The sequence below is a fragment of the Tachypleus tridentatus genome, chromosome 13 (assembly GCF_004210375.1).
Source record: "Tachypleus tridentatus isolate NWPU-2018 chromosome 13, ASM421037v1, whole genome shotgun sequence".
NCBI classification, from domain to species: Eukaryota; Metazoa; Arthropoda; class Merostomata; order Xiphosura; family Limulidae; genus Tachypleus; species Tachypleus tridentatus.
The window spans coordinates 127,053,376-127,079,185 of NC_134837.1; the positions used below are offsets into that span (position 1 = coordinate 127,053,376).

General features: G+C 33.5%; 1 protein-coding gene across 3 annotated transcripts in view; it reads left to right on the forward strand.

Annotated features, from left to right (window-relative positions):
- LOC143240907 (uncharacterized) overlaps positions 1-25,574 on the forward strand; it is a 41,747-nt gene extending 16,173 nt beyond the window's left edge. For 2 of the 3 annotated variants that reach the window (XM_076484154.1, XM_076484155.1), the window contains exon 3: positions 1,980-2,897. In XM_076484154.1, the coding sequence (XP_076340269.1) occupies positions 1,980-2,069 (90 nt within the window). In that variant the 3' untranslated portion in view covers positions 2,070-2,897. Of the gene's footprint in view, positions 1-1,979; positions 2,898-25,432 lie in introns of those variants that run through there. The other variant, XM_076484156.1, reaches the window with a different exon arrangement.
- Positions 25,575-25,810: the final 236 nt, after the last annotated feature.

The window sequence follows — 25,810 nt, forward strand, 5'->3', positions numbered from 1 at the left end:
AGCATTTTATAAATCTTTTACAAAGATTTGGTTGGTTAAAGTAGTGGTCGTACACAAGGTTTAAGGCATCATGAAAAATGTGATGAGATGTTTCCTTGAAATTTGTGTGATGTTTGGAGTCAGTAATCAATATGTAAATAATATTCAGGACATAAAAATAAGGGATAATGAACATATCTTTATTGTTCCACCATTATCTGTAGTCTCGTACCCACTGTTCAAAAACAGTTTTTCATTTCTTTAAATTCCTGATCATTTAAGATAGTTTTGTAGACTTTTTATACAAATTTGAACATTTTTCTAGCTGTCTTAAGCATATGTGAGAAACAAAAAATATTATTGAAGCCTGAACTTTGTTGTGTATTGATTTGTTCAAGTCATTAAAAAAATTAGTATTACGTGTATGATTTTTGTTAACATCAAATTATGTACCTTACTTTAAAATAAAATTGTTTAGTATTAATATTATTTATTTTAAAACTAGTATATTAATATTGGATTACTGAGGGTTGAATTGTTGAATGTGATATAGCTTTTTTTGATTCAGTTTTTAACATACAAAATAGTAATATAGATTATATAACAGAATTTAACAAATGCCGTGACTAAATTAAAGTCTTACTATTTTAGAAAACCTTTTACATTATGAAATAAAATTACTGGAAACTATTATACTTTTAAATTTGCAATGCATGCTTGAAACAAATATTAAGAAAGAGTAAAAACAGTTAGCTGTGCAAACTTCATGGTATATTTTATGAGTATTGAAAATGTAATTTAAACAATTCAGTATGTATCATGTACAAAAAATTAAACACTGGTGTAGGATTCCAGATTTTAAAGGCCATTTCTTTTAGCTTAGGATATGGATAATCCATCTAAAATGTTGCTTGTTCTGCCTTCCCAGCTTCTGTCCTTGGAAATTGTTTTGTAATTTAAATGATTCAGCAGGTATAACATGTGTAAAAAAAAATTAAATAATATCCATATTTTCTTGAGGTTACCAGGAATGACAGTTTCGAGTGGTTGAAACAGTTGAGATACAACTTGGATGTGTATGCTGATAACTGTATTGTTAGGATTTCAATATATGAGTATAATTACAGCTATGAATATCTTGGTTCTTTTCCTTGTCTGGTGGAACACTCCACTCACTGTAAGGATCTTGTTTAGCTTTTCTTCTCCTTTAATGTAAGTGCTAAATATAGATACTTATTTAATATGCAGTCCCCCTTTGCTAGATACTATAGTCAAATGTATATCCTTAGGGTCTCATTCACTGTGATATATAATTTTGTTACAGAATCAGTAATAGATACATTCCTCCAGATGCTTTCTTATTTATATTAAGTCTGCCAAAACACTGTAGCATAATTAAAATCAAAAAATAAAAGTCCAGATTAGGTTGTTTGTTCTTCTGTAATAACAGGCCTTTCTAACCAACATTTAAATGTGTATAATAGTCTTCTGTGTGTGTGTGTGTTTTTGAATTAACTTGCCTTACAACTTGTTGAAAATGCACCTTTAAATAATTTTAATCAAGTAATATGACACCAAATGTAAACTTTTAACCAGTCTGAGCAACATGTCTTATCAAAAGTATGCAAATAAATGGTTTGCATTATGAGTGGCAGGTATGTCATACAACTAAAAAGATAACCAATTGATAAAACAGATATGACATTGAAATAAATTATTATTAATCCAAAATCTTTATTTTTTGTTACTAATATAATGCATTTTATTTTTCTTTGTTAGTTTGTAAATCAGAAGTTAAAGTATTATAATATATATGTGATTTTCTTAAGAGTTAACCTGTTAATTACACTGTAATAAGTTATAAAGAGTATTCAAAGTGATGTACCCATAATCCACTGAAAAGTGATATAAGATAACTAACGAAACCACATTTTACATTTTTGTCTCTGCAAACGATCGCTGCTACTTATGTATGATGGGTGCTCTTGAATTAAACTTAGGGGAGCAGCTACTGGCCCTGCAGGGACTGGGAAAACAGAAACAATAAAAGATTTAGCCAAATCATTTGCAGTTTGGTGTGTTGTGTTTAATTGCTTGCTCTGAAGGAATTGTTTACAAAGTAAGTCAGTGAGCAATGCTCAAAACTTAATTTCTAAAATAAGATGATACCAGATCCCTTTTGAAGTGGGATATTTCAAATTTTGGAAGATAACAGTTTAAATGTTACTAAAGGTACTATTTGTGGTAAGGCTGGAAGATAGGAATGTAATTGAATATGTTAGATTAATATCATTTTGTAATGCATTTGAGACAATTTTGAAATTAATTATAATGTTTACATTTTAGTATTTGAAAAACAAATTCCAAAATATGTTTTATGATAAATCTGATAAAAATTAAACACAGCCAATGTTACAGTTACTCATATGTTTTTCATCTCTTGATGTGGTTGTATGATGGATAATTATGTTCTGGTATCATATTTACCTTCTTCTCACAAAACTAGCTGTTCTTGTTCAGTGGTACCCTCTATATAAACACTTTTTCTTTATCCATTTCACAAGCCTTCCACTCCTCCTTCTTCCTCTATTGGAAGTGCAAGATTCCAACATGTATCTCTTGTAGGTCATCATGCATGAACTCTTCACTAGCAAGAGTATGATATAATCATGTGATACATGTAACTTCCTCTGCAATCATCTACTGTATTATCATTCCTTGGTCAGCAGTATTTGAGCTCAGACATGCTCTTTTGTTTGTTTATTGCTGTATGTGTGATTTTGTTTTTCTCATGAAGTAGTTATTCTTTGCCTTAATTTTATCTCTTCAACCTGATTCTTATATTCATATTTATCCCATACCTTTTGTTTTTCCCATGCTGTAGGACTTTTACTTTCCCTATTCTTAACATTCTTATGCTTTCTTTCTAGATGCATCACTGTCCCAGACATCTTACCCTTCCAGATTGGGACATTAATGTGGTTCAAATTTCCTTTACCCCCTGTTTAACCCATTTTTCTCATTTTCTGTGTTTAATTTTTCCCTTAAGTCATATTTCCTTTTTTCTCCTATCCTGTGGATGCTAAAGATCAGATTTGTTTACCATTGAAGTTTCACTTATTCTTTATCAACCTACCCATATTCTCCTTTATTCAGATTGTTTCTTTCTCTCAAAGACTTTGGCAGCTTAGGAGGGATGTTCTTTCTTTTCTTCTATTCCCATCTTTGTTTTTGACCAAGATTCAAATGTGCTTCTTTGTCTGGTCAAGGTTCTTCATTCTTATATAGCCTACACTACTAACTTGCAGGGAACAGTTTCCACTTCTTTATCCTCTGACAATCCTCCACTCTTCATATCTTTCACCCTCTACTCTTACCAGTTGGGTCTACTCTATGGTTTGGTTGGCCTATTCTTCCCTACCTTCTTCCTCCCAGATATTGTTCTCTCAATAAATTTGACACTTCACTTTTTCCATTGGTTTTCATCTGCATTGTCCAGTGGAGGAGAATATGCAATCTCACATATGAACTATTACCTGTACAGGTTCATCTCTCACTATCTTTATCATATCATGGTTTCCTCTTCGCTGGAGTCTTGTGTACCACTTGTGGCTGTTATTCAGTCTTTGGTGCAACTCTAGCTGGTAAGTGTTTATTCATACTTTCTTTCTTTATTTACTTTTTATCACTTGAATTCCACTCTGTGGTGAGTGATGCCTGACAAGATATTCTTGACTCTAAATCCACATTGTACAGCCATGTCAACTTGCATTTTATCTTCCATGCTTTGCATGCTGACTGCAAAGATGTGGTGCTACACACTACACAAGATTGTTTAAACGTGAATAACTTTGCGGAATTTTGCTTGGACTGGTACTACCCATGGACTGTGTGGGTAAAGCAGAAGGAGATTGTTGTCCATGCCTAGAGGGAATAACTTGTTAAGGTCTGTTTTTGAAAATAAGGTTTTGTGGTCACCCATCACAGTGTTTCTTGTGATAACATTGCTCTGGACTATCTGATGTATTGTCACCCTCCTTTCTTCAAGCGGAGTATGGGATTCATTGCCACATTCCAGTTCCAAGTTGCTGGAATGGTTGTGCATGCTCACTGTGGAGATCGGGTGTTCCACATTATTGCTTGAAAGTGAATATCTTTGCAGTATTTTGCTTCATAAACATGTCTGTCTCAGATTGTATCACTCATAGACTGCATGGGTAAAGCAGAAGATTGCTATCCATGCCTAGAGTGTATAACAAAGCAGAAGATTGCTATCCATGCCTAGAGTGAATAACTCATTATGGTCTGTTTTTGAAAGTAATGTTTAGTGGTCACTCATTGCAATGTTTCTTGTGATAAATTCCTCTGGACTCTCCAATGCATTATCACCCTCCTTTAATCATTTCAGTTCCAACTTACTAGGGTGGTGGACCCTTGAGGCACCCTGCTGAACAAGCTTCACACAATAACCATTCAGTTTCAGAGTAGGTAGGTGGTACTTTGCAGGTGTTGATGATATAATAGCCACCAATTTTGCAATAATCCATACAATCGAGTGAGAAGTCAAAATGTAGTTTATGTCTTTTAATTGGGAACCATCTTTTTATCCTACTGTGGATGTCTGTACCCTGTGAGCAGGTTTTGGATTTAGAATGAATGAATCAACATAAGTTTTCACACAGGTTTCAGGTTGTTTATCTTCCTGACTTGATTTCCTCCATCTGTGTTGTGGGTCACAGCAGTGAAAAGTGGGATTGTTCCAGAGTATCCCTTGTCCTCTCTTTTACATGGATGTTATTGCCATTTGGATGGCCCCATTCTGTTTCACAGTTGGGGAAGTTGATTACATGAAACAGACATCTTTTTTGATACCAGATGTCAAGTATTTGGACTGATAGCTCAGAGCTAATCCTTGTGTCGTACCCAACAATCAGAGTGGTTTTCACTCTCCCAGTTCTTAGGTTTGAGATGAAGATGATATGATCCTCTCCTTACCCTTGCATAAATGTTTGTACCCCACAAGAAGGATTTGGAGGTAGTGGGCTTAATGAGAATTGTCCACTGTGCTATAACCACTTTTACCCACTTTTATCATTGTAGGATTAAGTTACAATATCTTCTGCTGGTTAGGATTACCTTCCTACAACGTTCTGTCTTACTTGGTTCTTAATTTTCACCCTTATATCTTACACATTTCACACATGGGTGAAAAGTATACGTGACTCAGAAATGGTGTGCTTCTCCTCTTCTTATTTTTAAATCTCTCATTTTCAGGGGTATACATCATATGCTTGCACTGATCCTTTTTTTATTTTCAATATAGATTCTAACTTATTTTGTGAGAGGAGGTATGTAATGTATCAGAAGTTATAATTTTCCTACACTGAAAATGTGTTTCTGATGAGTAATTACAACTTCCTACCCTTCCTCTCCACTTTTCTCCAGTGCTGACATCTGCCAAGTTTCAAAGTGGTGGTTTGTTAGAGGACTGAAGAGAGAATCACATGTGTCATGTGAGCATATCATTCTCCTATTGGTGAAGAGGCTACACATGATGACTTTCATGAGACACATGTTGGAATCATGAAACTTCAATATGGAATGGAGGAGGGGCAAAAGGCTTGTTGCATGCATTATATGCAAATGAACAGCACTGAACGAGAATAGCTAATGTGAGAGAAGTATAAGTATGTATCAGAAATACATTTTAAGTATTGGAAAATTATAACTTGTAACTATCATGTGTTTTGACAGAAACAGATAGAGCTTTTTAAAATATTTAATTAGAGTTTGATTATCAGTATCTAATAACAATAACTTTTTAGTCCACCTATTATTAAATGATCATAGTTTATGTTCTGTTTTTCCTCACATTTTAACAATTTAAAATATAGTGGCAGTGCTATCATTTTCTAGTAAAGAGCTCTTCTTATAAGCTAACCATCTCTCCACTGACATTATTTACTTTGCGTGTCACAAGATGTTAGTAAATTACAATTAAATGTAATGAAACTACATTTTTTCGTGGTATAGCAATAAATATAGCTTAAAAATGTAGCTAATAATCCATATTTTAATAGTGTAATAATAATTTCAAATTTTATAAGGCAGTATTAAAAAAAATTCTCCATTTGTGATAATTGAGTCATTGTCTTTCTTGGCATTCTCTTATCTCTAACTTCTTCACCACCTCTGGAAAAATATGAAATTTAACTTAAATTACTTGGTATAACATTGTTGTCATTGAGGTAATGCATAATTTTTTAAAGCTTTCAATCTGATTTGATTACAGACCACAAAATAAACAATCAGCCTCTTCTTTCAACACTCACCTATCACATCCTCTTCTACAGATATTTCCAAGAGTTCTCTCTGGTGTTCAGTACTATATTTTCTTTAATCAGTAGAAAGCCAAGGGTTTACTTTATCAAACAATGCATTATATTATCTTCTTTACTGTAAATTATCAATTGAAGTTTTATTTTCAAGAGAAACGTACTGACAAGCTTAAATGAATTTTTAGTGACTCTTTTGTCACATAGCAAGAAAAAAATTGTGATAGTTAAAAGACATTGCCTGCTATTATTCTGTTATTTGGTGCATTATTTAGTGTATTACTACTGTTACTATAAAAAAGTAGGGTTAAGTATTATTGAATGTTGATAGCAAATAAAAAGATGTCCTAGATAAGCACTTTATGAGTATTAAAAGTGGCTAAGTGTCATTAAAAGTCTTAGCATAAAGCTCTATTAATGTTGTCTTAAGAGACAAGAGAAGTCTAGAGAAAACCTTAATTTATTCAATCAATATGTTGCCTAAATCCACTTTGAAAATGTTTATATTCTTGAAAAACATTGTTATAATTCCTGAGTTGTTTATACATTTCTTAAAGTTTTGTCTGATTCTTTTACTGTGTAGGGAAACTGTTTAGAAGAAGTAATTCTTGATGATGAGACACCCACTTGAAATAATAATGTATCTAAGAACAGCTGGTATGGGTATTAACACTTTTATTGATAAAGAGATAACAGCATTTTGACCTTCCTAGGTCATCTTCAGTTTAAGAAAGAGAAAGTTTGAATGTGACCATTGACAGACATGTTTTAGGGACGAGAGTATAAACGAGTACAGGATTGAAGGGGGGCGTTACAGGTGGATGTTAGGTTATTAATTAGTATAGGTATAAAGGTGTTCCTTATATTGGTTTTAGTTGCTGTATAAGTAGGGATTCTTTGAATTTGCATTTGTTTCCTTACTTAGTATATGGGGGTTTTCTATGGTTATGTTGTGTTTATTTGATTTGCAGTGTTCAAAAATGTGTGTCCAAAATTCTTTGGATCTAGTTTCCATTTTTTCTGTTTGTTTCTCCAATATAGAAGTCGTGGTAGTCGTTGCATTGTATTTGATAAATTATGTTGGTATTGTGTTTGTTCGTGTAATTTTTACATAGTATGGACTTTAGTTTTGCACCTGGTTTTCGAATAAATTTAGTGTTTACTAGAATGTTGTGTTTTGTTATCAGTTTTTTTCCAAATGTTGGTTATTTTTTCGCTGATGTCAGGAACATATGGCATGCAGCAATTTAAGGTTTTGTAGCTTGTTGTATCTTGGGACTTATTATTGTTTGTTTGTTGTTGGTCTAGGTGTGTAAGTATAATTTTTTAACAGTTTTTTGAGGAACTTCGTTGATGAAGTGCTGTTTTATTTTGTTGATTTCATCATTAATTTTATCAGGTGAACATAGTTTTGTGGCTGTGTTTATGTGTTTTCTTAATAATATGTTGAGTTTTTGTTTTGTTTCATGTGCTGAGTCCTAAATTACTAGAAATGATACACAATTCAAAATAGAAATCCACAGAAAAATCACCCATACTGGATTATACATTATACCATTCAAGGAGCAATAAACAATAAAATTATGTATTAGTAGATGTATACTGTTACAAGCTATAAGGTATTGAAAATAAACAGTTCTAGTGTTCCGTTACAACTTTATATCATTCCAGAAAAAAAATGTAATTGAGGTTTATTTCTTAACTTTATATGAAGGTAGGAAGGTCAGTTAAGTCCACCAACCCAGTATAGTGTCATGGTAGAGAAAATAATACAAAATGTCTCTAAAAACAAACCATTTCACATTGATTCAGAAAATTTCAGAGATTATGCAAATAAAGTTTGAAAAGATTCAGATGACAAAAATATTTTTAACATGAAAATCACTTTGCATTTGGACCAGTCATCCATCTTACTCCATATACTTATGGAAAAATGTTAATAAAAATACATAATCGAAAATTCTGATTCTTTTGTCTACAAAGGATTTGCATACTGTATGTCAAGTCTTGTGAAGCCACATGAGGTACTATCACTGTTATGGTGCATATATATATTCCTAGTTACATGATGGTTACAAGTTCATGTTGAATACACAAACCAGTTATGGAAGTGTTAATTTCAGTTTCTGTGTTATATCTTGTGTAACAGTACACTTCTGTAATATGTGGCAAAGAGATTTTAATGTTGTATTTCTACTTCTTATAAAGCAGAAACAATATATTTGTAATTTGTGTTGTCCTACAGAGAAATTTTGAAAGAGGTAAATGTATAGGAGGAGTGGTTGTATCATGGCTTAAGGTGTCCACTTTTGTTGTTTAAAGTTTGTATAGGAGGAGTGGTTGTATCATGACTTAAGGTGTCTACTTTTGTTGTTTAAAGTTTGTTTTCTTGTGAATTTCAGTTGAGCTTTATTATTTTTCAGATTTTTTTTATTTGCCTACAGCTATAATCAGAATTATCATATCTCTGAATATTTAAGATACATTCATTTCAAAATTAAAAAAAAGACTGAATAATAATCTATTGTATTTATTAATATACACCAGGTGACAGCTGTCTTGTTCCAGGTGAATGGATAAAATAATAATAAAGTAAGTTTAAGTTAAATATGGAAAGAAACGTTTTGTACAAGTATATATCAGTTACAAGTAAGATATCAGTTAAAACTAATTCTGAGGAAATTGTTAACATAGTTATCTTATTCAGTACTTTTGTTTCCCTGTATAATAATATTTCCCCAGGGCAAGAACATGTCTGTGTATACATATAATGCATGACTAAACATTAAAATAACAAAAGTAATATGATAAACTTTAAAACAATAGGTCTTAACAAACTAAAAGCCTGTATTTCTGTTAATTCTATAACTTGTAGTGAAAATGAACCTGTTTACATCAGGTAATCTGACTTAGCCTGTTAACACAATTATAGTTTTATATTTATTTCAAGACCAGCACTATCATTGATGGTTTAAAAAAAATGTATAATTTTGCTAAATGTATTTGAAGGGTGACTGTTTTGTATTATTTCACATACAGGAGGCATGATTTCTGACAGTTGAAAAATTTACAAAAGGATGAATAGTTTTTAGTGTAATTTATGGTGGGCATCTTCAGAAAATATTGTTAATTCTATGTTTTAGCATGGAGGCAGTTATCTGGAATTTACTTGCTTTGATTAATCATAGGGAGACATTGCTATAAAAAATTGTATTGGCTCTTTGGATCACCATTGTAAATGGTATTTAACACGATCCATCCCCATGTCTACTGTGTCCCAGTCTAGAGTGCCAGTATTATATTGATCTTAGATTTTTTTTCTCCACTCAATAGAAAACATGTACAAAGAAATTATGTGCTTCTTTTATTTGTTTTACCATTTATTTTACTGTATTCTGTGTAAAACGTTTTTAACATTTAATATGTAGTAGAGCACAGTAGAATGTAAAAATCATATCCAGTAGTTTGTTATATTATACTAATCAATGATGTTGATATTGGGCTTGGAGTCTGAAGCATGAAAACTCATTATTTTATTTTTTCACCAGTACAATCTAGTAACTTTTTATTGTTGAAGGTCACATTATGAAACTAACATGTAAAATGTTTTGTGAATTTTTTTCTTTCAAAATGAATTTTAAAACAGGTGCATTTTTGAAGTAATATTATCATTAGGCCAAGATATTTGATATGTGATGAAGATAAAATTAACTTCCAGAAATATGGAACAAGGCCTAAAAGTTAGGAGCCATATTTCTTGCCTTTTGATTTTTTGGCATCAGATAAAATCCTTTGTAAATTCATATAGGCAAACAGGACACCACAGTTTATCAGTCACAAGCAAGTAAAACAATATTTTCTCAGTTGTAAGATACCTGTTTGACATTTTTCTATTAGAATATTTGAGATAATGAAATTATTTGAACACTATCAAAGTGTATTATAAACTCTAGCAACATATGTGGAATTAGAAAATAAGTAGGTCCCAGGATTTCACCTTTCATTCTTTTTATTTGTTTCTCAGTTACCCATTAGACAATATCTTCCCTCTCTTCATATCCTCTTGAATGAACTATCAGAAACTGTTCATGATCTGTTATATTGTAAACCAACTGTTTTCAAGCTTGAGAACAGTACAAACAATCTTATTAAAAGGTCAAATGTCAGTAAAATATATATATTTATGGATTCTGGTGCAGAACTTCTATCCTGACAGCCAGTATTGAAACATCCCAACATCTATATTACCATAGTTGGATCCGTGGGGTTGTCGAATCATAACATTTCTTAAACAGTATTGCCAATAGATATTTATCTTTACAATTGATTTTGATGTGATTTCAATAATGAATAAAATCCAAGAACCAGAGTCAGTTTATCATTTCAAGTTTAACTTGCACTTTAGTTTTGTGTGAACTGTAATAAGAGGTGTTAAATTGAGCAAGTTTTATTCCATTGTTACAGTTTGATATGCCCGTTATCAGAACCTTGGTGTAAAATACGCTGGATACATCATAAAAAGATGTAAAACATAACTTTATTAAATTCATTCAACAATACATTTTAGATTTATCAATTCAACACACTTATTTTCAGCTAACACTGATAACATAATTTTGAATGTAGAAAAGTTAAAAGAAATGGATATTACCAGTTTTTATCTTGAAATTAGAAGATGTTATAATAAATCGCTATCACTACATGAGAAACAAATATATCACAGCCACCCTATTTACTCAGGTTCACGTGTTAGGTCAGGTTTGTTCAGTATCTTAATGAGAATTTATACATGCATCTTAAAAATAACATAAAACACAGTATGCTAATTTATCAGCAGAATGCAAAAGAATAAACTGATAAATAATATAGCATTACACAAGTGTAATGCAGTAATCATAACTTTGAGGTTTCTTCTCAGGAAAGTCTGATTGATGAATCTAGTAGTGTTAATTCTTTGTTCAGATAATAAACACACAGTTCATTAAGAAAACAGTAAATTCTTGTAGTTATACATACTGGTATTATTGAATCTAGGTATGGTAACTTTTTTGTTCAGATGGTGTGGATGAATGTCACCAAATAGAAACAGTTGATGCTTGAAGTTCTACTTATTACTAAGGTATTCTGACTCAGTTATGTCGAGAAAACCCACTCGTAGAGAAAAATATATATGTAAAAACGGCTTGTTTGGGTTGAGAATTTTTTTATGTAGAGGAGTGAACAATGTTTCGACCTTCTTTGGTCATCGTCAGGTTCACAAAGAAAGAGGTAACTGACCGGAAGCTGACCACATGTTTGAAAGGGGGTTGTGTAACTGTGTGTCGAAATGTAGAGGGCGGTATTAGATGTTTGAATATATAATTTTATATTATTTATTTTATTATTATATTATTTTTAATATAAGTATAAAGGTGTTCCTTTGTATTTGTTTATTTTCGATTTTAAAGTTAAAAAACAATCTTAGAAAAAGAGACATTAATTCCATAAAAACCTAAAACAAGACAAAAACAAATATACTCTTCCAAAAAAGAAACACAAAAGGCAAAATATGATACAAATTGTTAACAAGTTTCTTCCGGGTTGGTCTGTATGACATGTGTGAAACTTTGCACATTCACTGCTGAACATCCAAAGTCTGCACAAGTCCACGCTCACTAGGTGAAGTTTAATGTCAATAACGAGTATGTCCCCCCGTGAGCATCAATAACTGCTTGGCATCTCCTGCCCATGGAAGCGATGAGATGACGAATCACATCCTGTGGAATAGCTGTCCACTCAGCCTGCAAAGCTGCTGCAAGCTGAGGTAGACTCTGCAGTTGAGGTTGTCGTTGCTGTCGCAGACGTCGGTCCAACTCGTCCCAAAGATGTTCAATGGGGTTTAAATCTGGTGATCTGGAGGGCCAGGGAAGAACGTTGATGTTGTGGTGTCTCAAGAAGACAGTGGTGAGTCGGGCTGTGTGAGGACGGGCATTGTCCTGTTGAAAAACGTTGTTGACGTTCACCATGATGGGTTGCACATGGGGCGTAAGAATCTCATCAATGGTTGCGTACGGTCTGATCGGAAATCCTACGTAGCCCTGGTATGGTTGAGGCAGTCAACGTCGCAGTGGTGGTCCTATCCCGAAGGTGACGTATCCGGATGTAGCAATCTTGTGCGGGCGTGGTCACACGAGTTGATCCATGTTGTTGGTGACGATTCCATAGCCTTGTGATGGTGCTTGGGTGGACATTCACAGCTCTTGCAACATCTGATCGAGATTCGCCTGCTTCCAAGCGACCAATGGCATTGTTGAGTTGTGCTTCAGTCAGTCTTGGCATAACGTTATTGCATGTCGGTGGCTTAACACTGAGCTATGGAAACCGAGAACCCGTCACTTCTATAGGGATTTTGCACATGTTGCACTTGCAGAACATGCAGATCTCTCAAACAAATTTATTGGACATGCATGCGTTTTGGTGAAAAATCCGATGTTTTCCTTCGTTTTCAAAGTGGACAACTTTTATTGTCATTTTGGTCTGACAATCAGTGCCTTAACACGTGTAACATCACATACTCTGAGCTTGTAAAGTTATTACATATATTTCTCTTTAAAATAAAAAAATATCCCTTTTGCATTTCTTTTTTTGAAGAGTATATTCTAAAAGCAGATAAAGGAAACAGGAATGAATACATCCAAAAAAAGAACATCCTATCAAACACTAACAAATTTAAACCAAGACACAAATCTAACAAAAACCCACGAAATTCAACTAAACAAAATACAGGCATGCCAATGACATTTATGAAAAATAGAGGAAAAGGTATATAGCCTAGCCAGAGTTGCCACAGCGCGGAGCAGCCGCGCCTGACTAGGGGGTCCGGGGGTATATCCTACTGGGAAATTTAAAAAAAAATGGATGCTATTTGGTGCAATCTGGAACATAAAGAAATTATGTTTTTTGACATTGCAATGTTGGAAAAGTACACAATATATATCATATAAAATAACTAAAGAAAATTAAAAGACTAAATCAAAGTAATAAAAACTATAACTTTCATTTACAGTTTTTAGCAGATTGATTTATTCTTTTAATTTGCATTCATTTTTTAGAAGATATATCAAAATATCTAAAAATAACAAATAATATAAAAAGTACATAAATGAAATTTAAGATTGTTTATTTGCTATTTATTCAGTTTAATTTTTTTCTAAATCAAAATATATTAGTAATATGAGTTAATAAAGCCAAAATAACTCAATAAATATTTCAAATACAAATCATTTCATTATTATCCTTTTTGTCATCAATAACATCATCAACTACTGGTATGCTGCCAATTAAATGTTTTACAGTCATTACCAATAACTACTTCTCTGCTGCATATATTCCATACAATTTTCAAATCACATAAAATTACTCTTTTGACTAATCATGACTACCTACAGTTAAAATTGTTCATCTATGCAATCTTGTCATTATACTACTGGTACCTTAATGTCAGTGAATTTTCCATTCTTTCACAAATTGACAATACAAACTAAAACAGCATATGAAGGAAAGCTATGACATTGCTTAAAAATTCAACTACTGATATGGTTCAATATTAAACTACTGATATCAGTGATATGCCTCAGAAATTAAATTTTGTACAGTCACTGACATCAACTACTGTTCTGCTGCATGTATTCCATTAAAATTTCAAATTACTTAAAATTACTCTACATGACTACCTACAGTAAAACTTGTTCATCTATACAATCTTGTCAGTAAATTACTGGTACCTCAATATCAGTATATTTTTCATTCTTTCACAATACAAACTAAAACAGCAAATCAAGGAAAGCTTTGACATTGCTTCAAAATAAAATTAATGATATGCTTTAAAATAAACCACTGGCACTGTATGCTGCAGATAATAATAAAATGTTTTTCAGTCACTGATATCAACTTCTGCTCTGCTGCATAAATTACAGTCAAATTTCAAATCACTTAATTTCCTTTAATCAATCTTGGCTACTTTCCTCTTTTTCGAGACAAGGGTTTCCAGTGCTCTCTTCTGAGCTTTTTTTCTCTCCTTCTCTAAATGGGCAGCTGTCTGTGCCTCTGTGGCTTTCTGGACTTTTTCTTTAGCCAAGGTGGCTGGGCCAGATTTCACAGAACCATAGGCCTCAAGCCTTTCTGCCCTTTTCTCCCTCAGCTTTGAGGTATACTTTGAAGCTGCTGATCTAATCTCCTTACACATTCTTTTGTCTACAGGATCAAAATGAACATCTTTCCTTTTAAACATTTCAATCGCTGTTGTTTCTTTGGAGCGTAGAGAATATTTTATCTTCTGGTATGCACACGATACCAGACCACGAGACCTGCAACGAGACTGCCTCCAAGATGGCGGTCAGATTTTTTTTTCTGCAATAAACATTGAAAAAATACGATTTATCCTCAAAAACCACCTACCCAGCTCCCAAATCGCTCATATTTTCTCCTCGAATTTACACTAATCTCGTGGGTGATCGTTGGCCGTTTGAAAACTGCGGAAATCTGCGTTTCAGCGGAAAAATGGCACGCATGAAAATACTACTAAAAACGAAAAAAGCCAACACAATTTCACAAACACTTTATTCCTACCTACGCAAAACCAATTCATGCACACCACAAATATACGGCATCCCCATACCTCATAAACCAGATTATTCATTGTGACCCTGGATGAATAGGAATCCCAGAGAATGTAATCAAAGACAGAAACTACAAAAATGAGAAAACATAGGTGAAGAGAACTAAGAAAACACCATGCAGTATCAAAATACATAATCACAAAATATCTGGAAATGATGGAGCAGATGATCCATAATTTAAGAGACAGGTAAAAGATAGATAGGTGGTTGAGAGTAGGATAATCATGTGGAAGATGAAAAAAATGGATAGATATAGAAAGACAAACCACTTCCACAAGCAAAGGGAGAAGGTTCAAGAAAGACATGAAAAGGCTACCAGATTAGGAAGACCAGTTGAACAAGTAATGGAGAGAAGAAATCCTGAACATAAAGGTAAAAAAAGAAAAGAAACACTATCCTGTGAAATAAGTGACATGTGAGCTTGAAGTAAGAGAAAGAGAGTGCAGTTTGCATGGGAAGAGATAGTTGTGCTGTCAGGTAGCACCACTAAGAGGATATGATAAAGAATGTCTTGAATGAAGGCCAGAATCCAAGGAAGGTGGGTAAACATGATGAAAAAAATAAGATCAGTCCTGGTAGAAATCAAACAGGACTAATGCTGTAACTGCAAAGAACAAAATTAAGACCAATCAGTTGTCACCTGTGACCTATTAGGAACATTTTGAAAACACAAATATGTCAAGTTTAGGTTTGGGTTAAGAATATTATCCAAAGGTTTTACATAGGCAATATTTACCACTAAGGGTACATTTTCACCCAACTACATTTCAAATCTATATTATTCAACACTAAATGAACCAAGGTGGTTTACACCTAGCACCTGCATTATTGTTATACCTTTCTGTAATCACAAATTTGCATCTTCCCAATCTACAATTTTGCATTACAAGTGTTTTGATTTCTCTTTATACCTAGTTCCACTACCATGGGTCCATCTGTACCACATCTTGTTATAAAGTTATGATGTAACTTTTAACCATAAAACTTCCAAGAAAATTATAGAGTTTCATTTCCATAACATTCAAAAGATTCATCATGAGAAATTTCTGGAAATTTTGAGAACATACTGGAAGCAGTTTGAAAGACTATGTAACCCAATGAGCAACCCCAGTGTCATCCTTCACTGCTTAAATCAGGTACACATTACAACTGTATTATACATCTCTTTCAAAGTCGTAAGTCAGGATACGAGTATGTCACAGCCAATAGCTAAAGACTGAATACATATATATAGTTAATAAAAAAAGTTCTGATAAGAAAGTGAAAATTATGTTGAAAAAAACTGGTAAATATCAGAAGAACCAGAAGATGAAACACCATCACTGCAGTAGTAAGGGCAGAGGAGGAGATCAAGTTACAGGTGACATTTGGCTTCCACTCAACAACTTCTGTATATAATATTGCAAAGAAAATTCTTTTCAAAGTACTGAGAGGCTTTTTATTGTCAATTGCCAAAAGTATATGGTCAATTCAATAAAACACTGATTGTAAACTGAATTACACACCGGGTGGAAAAGTGAGGTGGAAACATGCATAATACACATGATATTTAAAAAAATCACAGATGGAAAATGGCAGAAAAATTTCACTTTTTAAAAACATAAATGTTTCACTGAATTTTCTTGCAAATTAGAAATTACCCAAAGATAAATAAAATTGTGTACCATAACCTGAAATTATTACAAAAAAAATAAGTGAAAGAATATTTCCACAACAGCCTGATTCCCTGGAAACTATGGTCCTGCCTGAACGCTTCACTGACCTCGAAACAGGAAAACTGTTTCTATCACATGACTTGGGGCCAGGTGCCAATCAGCTACTCATATTCAGCACAAGGACATTGTTGCAAGTTCTCCACAACTCATCTGACTGGAGCTTTGACGGTACCTTCAACACTGCACCAACACTGTTTCATCAACTATTCACCATGCATGCCACGTTGATGAACAGCACTATATCAGCACTCTATGGCTTATAACCTGCAAAAAGTGAGCAATGTTACAACATGTTATTTAATGAAGGACTTAATTCACAAACCATCAATGGCCCAGCATGGCCAAGCGTGTTAAGGCGTGCGACTTGTAATCTGAGGGTTGCGGTTTGCATCCCCTTCTTGCCAAACATGCTCGCCCTTTCAGCTGTGGGGGCATTATAATGTGATAGTCAATTCCACTATTCGTTGGTAAAAGAGTAGCCCAAGAGTTGGCAATGGGTGGTGATAACTAGCTGCCTTCCCTCTAGTCTTACACTGCTAAATTAGGGACGGCTAGCACAGATAGCCCTTGAGTAGCTTTGTGCGAAATTCAAAAACACACAGTTGCTCTAGAGGTGATGAAGGAAAACAGAGCAATAACATAAGAATACAAGAAGATGAAATAAAGGAAGAAGAACTGATGCAAGCAGTAGACTTTATAAACTTGAAAGAAGAGTTTGAGACTGTTTTTTTCCCATTTAATAGATTAGAAGATGAAGAAACAGGAGTAGAAGAGCTTGTGGAAGTTGTGGGATACATTAACTCAAAAGAAATGTTAGTGGGCGTTTCCTTTCCGCTTAACAGAAGTGAAGTTAATCAGCCACCGAAAAAAGAGTAAATATCTACTTCGCTTCTCGGAAAGGAACCTATGGTGCAACAGTGACTCTTCACTTGATGAAAGTCCAATAAAATTCAAAACAACTGTTGAAATTCATAAAGTCCCAGAACCACAAGACTGTATCAGCTCAAGTTCTTCCTCTTCTGCTTTCTATGCAATGTGTTCACTGGAGGAAGCACAGAACAGTCAAACCAAAGAAAATATATGTACCATTCGAAGCAAAGGGGAGAGCACGGAAAGCAACGTTTCAAGTTTTACCAACAGGCAGAACACAAGGAGCCGAGACCTAATGAACAGAACTTGTACGACAATTATATATATTCTTATGATTTATATATTATATTGCATTTCATATGTGGCCTGACCTTTAGTGTGACCAGATGTGGAATTGAAAGATCCAAAAATAAAGTATGCAAGCTGCGAACAAGAAGCACAAATCTGAGTAACCACATCTTCTGTCACTCACAGGGAAAGCAGTCAAGATGGAGACTGACTGAGATGACAGTTGAGAAAAATGCACCAAACACTGGGTAGACACAACTTTCAAAGCTTGACTAGCCAGTCCAGTTTCTGGTAGAAAGAGGATGGAATTGAAAAAGGAATAAGCATAAAAATGGTAAGTGAAAACCAACTGTCCATGCAATAATGGAACTGCAACTGAAAGACAATTCCAGTGGACAAAAAAGAAGAAAATGTCTGGAGTGGGAAATGCAATTAAAGTATGTGAAGACATCAACCTTGATCACTCACAGAATAGATGAAAAGAAACCCTCCATCTAGAACCACAGAACAACTATAAACCAGTTGAGAGACAAGTTGCTAACCAAACACTGGTGTTCTTGAGGAGCACAAAAAGATGACAGTAATAATCTAGAGCAGGAATATACACTCTCTCAGTCATTTTCCTGGCCAAGAGATCTGACTCTGCACTCTCAAGATGCTAAAGGTAAAGAAGGTCTGTGAGAAGAGGAAAAGAGAAGTGAAAAGCTATGGTTTATGACCTAAAGTGGTGTCAGCTGAAAACAGTGACAAATTACTGATGAAGAAAGACAAGTGCTAACTGGTACAAAACATCACAGGGTAGTCACCTACAAGACAAGGAAAAATCTCAACATATGGAGTGATAGGGCAGATAGGAAATGATTGTGAAGCTGGAACTGGAGAGATGGTAAATGAGTAAGTTCCAGGACTGGAAAAGGAGGAAAAGATAAGATACCAAGGAAGACAACAAATAATTTATGCTAGACCACTTCAACCCAGAAAATGAGAAACAGTACCAAAGATGTTTGCTGCCCTGAAAATGACACTTGCACACTTTTTTTGTATAAAAGCGTTCACAAGCAAGTCAACCACAGGTAAAAGTAAAAGAATTATACTTTTCAAATATGAGTTCTAAAACATGAATAATACACAACTAAAATGTAAAAGTAAAACCAAATGCAACTTAACCATGTCACATTAATATGTACAAGGTGAGAAACAATACCCAAGCACTAGGACCCCAATTTCCACACCAGACATGAAGTTGCAATTCACCTGTCATTTGAGAAGTAATCTATTACTTACTTTCCTTCTAACATAGAGAGACTAACTGCAAAATCTGCTCTTTCTATTGGTTATCAGCATTCCATTAAAGCCTATAAAAGGCTACTGCTCAGCAACAAATTACTTTGGAATTGAGTCTGGCATCTCACAGTGGAGTTTGTTGGCAAGAGCGAGAGGAAGCGAACATATTTTTGATCTTGGCAAGTTTTTAACAGAAAATTGTATATAAGTGGGCTCCTTGAATTCTAAAGAACAAATAACTTTTATTTCCTTACTTGACTACACATATACAGAAGAGACTGCAACTTCATCAGTGGAAGAAATCATCCACAAAACAGTGGGAAACTGCAGCAAAATTGTATCTGGGACTACAAACAGGCCAAGATACGCTATGGCTGATAAAAAAAGTTCCGAAGCTGTGCAAGTAACTCAAAAAACAAGTCAAGTCTAGTCTTGTTGGTGGCCAAACATTAAGTAATGTAACAAGTTCACCCTTGTAAGCTCTATGTAATGTAGCAAAAAATGAATTAAGTTCTGTAACTAAAACTAAAGAAAAAAAAAACAAGGAAAATTGAAAAGAAAAATTATTGAACTTTCTAATTCAACTGAAAATAATGAAGAAGCAGAAGTAGCAACTATTACTGAGGTAAAGGTAGCTTCACCTGCAATAAATAACAGTTAACAAAATAAATGCAATAGGAGACATATCAAACACCTTGGATGTTGATAAAACAACTGATAACATTCAAAACAATAACACGAAAAACCCCACAGATAGTGAGCCAGACTCTGACGATGAAAAATGCTTTACAACAGTGACATCTGAAAGAAAAAAAAACGTACATTACAGAAAGAAAAAACAATAAGTAACAATATTTTGCAAAACACTAAACCACCACAACATTCAGTCATAATAGAAGGAATTCCAGGTCACTATAATCAGCCCCTACTTGCGACAGAGGTTAAACGCTCAAAGCCACAAGCGTCAATTGTTGGTATCAAGAGACTGCCCAGAGGCAGTGTCCTTGTTCAAGGGAAAGAGGCTGCTGACCTAAAAAGATGTCTGAAAGAATGGCCAGCAGACATATTTAAACCTGGTTAAATTAAAGCATTAGACAAACAAAACATACCACATACAAATATAAAACAGGTAATTTCTAAAAAACCACAAGCACCCACAAACCTTATACAAATAGACAATGATGACAGTTACAACATATTAAACCTCATCAATAATGGAATAACGCTATGGTTTCAAAGATATCAAGTAGAACAGCTAAAAACTCCGGCAATAGTAGTAACACAATGCTACAATTGCCAGAGATATGGACACATCTCTGCTGCACGCTTAGTGACACCGATGTGCTGCAGTTGTGGTGGGGAACACCATATCTCCCAGTGTAAAAGGGAAAAAGAAACACCCAAATGTTGTAACTGTGGACAAACCCACACAGCCAACTACAAAGGATGCGATAAATATAAACATATATAACAACGAATATATCAGATAAAAACAGATTCACCAGAACAGAAACAACCAAGTACAAATACACAACAAAGACAGATATAACAACACAACTGAACAAAACAACTAAAACCATGTATGCACAAAAGCTAACAGGAAACATATCTCAAAAACAGCAAGAACAGATTATTATTACTCAAGAAAACACCTTAACACAAACACAAAAACCACAAGAAAATAGCACCACACTCCAAGAAACAAATGCTGACACACCTGATAAAACAAGTCTTATGACCACCATAATCATAAATATGTGTAAAGAATTTATAACAGAGTACACAGAACCAAATCAAACTTCTAACTGTATCAATATGCTAGTCAGTATTTTGAAAAAAAACACATCACACCTCATATTCCATATATAATAACAACAGTTACCCAGATACATGCTTAAAAATAACATTCACAGTTGTATATATCAGCATCCAAGGTGCAATAACATCTTTTTCCACAACCATAACTCTATAGTTATAGGCATGCAGTGCCTACAGATAGCAGCTAAGCAAACAATACCAAAACAACATAAAATAACAAATAATACATGGAAACGCAATACAGAAATAATCACCCTAATCAAAAAATGAAGACAATTAAGAAGACTGTATATGATAACAAGAGACAGAGAAACAAAAATGCAAATAAATAACATAAGAAATCATACCAGAACACAAATAAAACAACAAAAACAAGATAAATGGGACAACTTCTGCCCAAAACTAAATGATAAAACTGACCCGAAAAAATTCTGGACACACCGTAAAAGACTCGTAAATGATAATACAATCGCTAAGAAATATCCTGCACTTGAACAAAATAATACAATAGCATATACAAATAAAGAAAGAGCTGAAGCTTTTAAAGCTCAACTACAAAATACAATTGAAACTCACTATGATCCAGATATTAATTCACATTTCTACAAAAGAATCACCAACCATATACTAGAGAATAAAATACAATTTGAACCAATTTTCCCAATAAACATAACTGAGACACACACAAGACCTATCACAAACTATGAAAACATGATACTAATTAAAGAAATATCATTACAAGAACTACTCGAAGCAATAAAAATACAAAAAAACAAATCTCCAGATGAAGATGAAATACAAGCCATCCTTCTAAAAAAGGGCACTCCAAAATTGTTTGACTACCTAAAAACACTTTTTAATCTATCTTTGTCCTCAGGATACATCCCAGTTTCTTGGAAGCTTGCTAATACATTAATGTACCATAAAGAAGGAAAGCCAGCAAATAAACCTAATAGTTACCATCCAATCAGCTTGACCAGGCAAAATAGAATAATCAGTAATACACTCTCCACATTTTTGGAGATAACATCAAAATTACCAAAAGAACAAAATTGATTTGGAAATTTAAACAAAATTTAATTAGATTAACCGAAACTATAATAAACAGCTCAATAATAAAGAATGTACTGTTGCTTGCTTCCTTGATATCGAGAAAGCATTCGACACTGTATGGCATGATGGTTTAAGGTTCCGAATGATTGAAATGGAACTACCGTGTGGAATTATTTGCTGGCTGTCCAACTTTTTGGAAAATAGAAAGTGTAGAGCGAATGTTGAGGGTACCTTTTCTGAGCACTTTAATCCAGAGGCTGGTGTCCCTCAGGGAGGGGTGGTTAGCCCTATACTCTTCATCATGTATGTAAACGTTTAATTTACCATTGAAGAATCCAAATCATGGATTCTCTTCACAGTTTGCAGATGATGTGGCAGTCTGGAAAAGTGCTGCAATACCAATAGTAGCAGCCACTAACATACAACTGCAACTAAATAGAATAAGCGAATACTGTCAAAAATAAAAATAAACACAGCAAAAACACAACTCGTAGTCTTTACGAAATTGACAAAACAAAAAACAACAGCCAGAATTATATATGAATGGCACACTACTTCAGACTGCCTCATCGGCAAAATTTTTAGGTCTAACCTATGATTCTAAATTAACTTGGATCAATCATGTTAAGGAAATTAAGTCTGGTGAAAGAGCATCTACAGATAACAATAAAATCTATAAAACATATATTAGACCAGTAAATAAGCAATAAAATAATTAAAAACAAACTATAAACAATCCAAAACACACTCCTTACAACAGCATATAGGATAGAGTTCCAAGAACATCATCATCAAAATTCAAACATAAATAAACTAGATAGACTCCTACATAGTACAATAATGTACTTAAATAAGAATTGAATGAAAAATGAATTACTATGTGAATTAGATAGGTACCTCATACATGAAGTTAGTCCTAAACATCCATCCCTAATAAATTTGTATTTTAAACATAAAAATGAAAATAAGTAAAAATAACAAATTAAGAAAAAAAATAATAATAATAAAAAATAAAATTAAAAAAATAAATAAATAAAGTGCCACCAACAACCTTGACATTATGCTGTTATGGCAAAATAATAACTATAAATGTACCAAAATACATGGACATTGCCCTGAAAAGGACCAAACTAATTTTCAGTCCAAATTATATTACAGCAAGACCAATATAAATACAGGGAGGAGGAGGTGGTCAAGAAGAACATGACCCTCCAGGGTAAAACATATACCCAAACACCGAGAGAGTGGAGGGGTAGGTATTTAACCATTTCAAAATAACTTCAGCTGTTGAAACACAAAACTAACATGTTTAAAATTTAAACTTGTACCCACAAAAGTTCATCTAGATTACAGAAGAGATATAGAGAATAAGTTGTAAAAACACATAAGCAATCATACCAAAAGATATTTCAACTAAATGTACATCACAATACAACAAAACTGAAGAGTTAACTGTTTAGTTCAGAAGAAAAGAATGTAGTAATTTTGAGTACAAGTGCTTGGTACAAACTAGACCAATATAAATACAGGGAGGAGGAGGTGGTCAAGAAGAACATGACCCTCCAGGGTAAAACATAGAGATGATATTTAACCATTTCAAAATAACTTCAGCTGTTGAAACACATCCTCCATCTAGTGAAGAAGGGCTATCATCATGTTGTTATGCTTCATTACAGTTCCTCCAAACAAGATTTTTAGGTGAGAATCAGCTCGAGCCTGGTAGCACACAAATGTCATCATCTCCAAAGTCCATATGAATGCCAATCTTTTGGTAACCTGATCTAACAACTTATGTTGGAACTTCATCTAGATTTTGGTTTGTCTGTATAAATAGGTCTCTCTGAGCATTCTTTTTTTAGCATACCAATAAACACTTAGGAGAATTTATCAAAATGTCTAAAATCAACAGCAGAAACATTTTATCTGTTGCTTGTTGTTATTCTTCTGTTAGCTGTCTTACATCACAGTTTCATCCATTTATCTGTGTGCAAGAAGTTAAAGTTAACATCTGCAAACCTATATTTTATTCTGGCTCTCTCACATGAATTTTACTTAATACCTGTAACCTTTGGACCAAGTATTTTTCCAATAGATATAGAGGCAAACATTTTTTATATTTAAATTGCTTTTCACTTTTTGTTTTACATTGTTAAACAGTAAGCACAAGCAATCATTTGATTTCAAGAGAGAATTACCAACTCCAACAAAATCTGTCACAGTAACACTTATTTGTATATACCATGGGCAACTTTCCATTGACTAATCCCTCTATTTTAGAAAAATGCTAATTCTCAAAACATTATATTAACCAATTTACCTTTTTCTTCATTCAGTCTTGATCCACTACTTTTTGGACAATCTCTACTCATGTGTCCCTCTTTGTTGCATTTGTAGCAAACTGCAATAATTTCCAATATTAAAAAAACTAATTCAAAGCAATTTGAGCAATAACAAGCCTTTCCTAATACCTGAATTGTTTAATATTTCTATGAGTTTCTGCCTCTTCTCATATTGCTGGACTTAGTAGAAATTCTGTTTGACATCCATATTAGCAGAGCCATCAACACCAACTGCTAAAAATAAATAATCTGGCTTAAGAAACTCTGCTGCTAGTAACTGTATGTCTTCAGGGAATGTGGAACTAAACATGAGAGTCTGATGCTTCGATTTTACTGTCATGGAAGGATCATCCACTATTTTCACAGAAGGCATAAAACCCATGTCTAACATTCTGTCAGCTTCATCTAAAATCAGATAACAAATCTGAGAAAAAGCCACCTGTCAAAATAATAGAATAACTGTTAACTGAAAGAAGTAAATAACTAACCTTGTCAGCTTGGTACCTTTTTATTATTACTACTACAGGGAGCAAAATAACATTAAGCTTTGAAAAACTTAATATATCCACTCAAACTTTCCTCCAAAATATCTTATATGATGAGATATTAAAAGTTCTTTTGATCTTTTACAACCATTTGTTTCAGATAGAGTATGCAAAAAACTGAAAATTTGCCCATAATTTGATTTTTATTCCATTGTAATAACTATCAAAATGGTAGAGACTATTAAATTTTCAGCATATGTGAATACAGTTAGGTACAGACTATTAAATTTCACTGCACAACAATTTTTGTAAAGTTTTGCTTCCTGAAAAGTTTTTGCTGATTGTGACAGGTACCTGTTTGGTATGCACAAATATAGTTTTGGTTTTGTTTCATCATGTAGGAACTCTGAGAAATAGACAGTTTACCGGCAATAACGTATTTAACTGCATTTATGTTTCTAATATGCTATTAAGTTCAACATAATTAAAAGTGTTTTGCTTCTGATTTTTGTTTGTATTCAATGTCTGGTGTGTCACGTTGCAGTATTCAACAGTAGTCAGCAAGCATTGACAGATTCCACTTGCCCTGATATCGTTTTTCCATTGTAGCAATGTCCTAGTGAAACTGAAGATTTTGATGAAACAGTACATGATGGGAAAATTTGGATGTGATTTTCGTGATCAGCAGCCAAAAATCTATAAGGAACATCCAACAGTGTTCAAGAAGCAAAAACTTTGTTGTGCAGTGTTTTCAGCATATGTGAATACAGTTATTCAATGTATAAAACTGAGTAATAAATCTATAGATTTTGCTTTCAACTGAGACTTATTTTTAGTTCAAACAGATTGAAATCAGTGAATTATTGAAGTTGATGTAAAAAAAGTAAAATTTAAGTAGCTGCATGTTTTACCTAAGATTCTCAATTTTCTGAAGTTTACAAAATCATAAATATATTGTCTGAAACCAGAGATTTTCCTTCTTTTAAC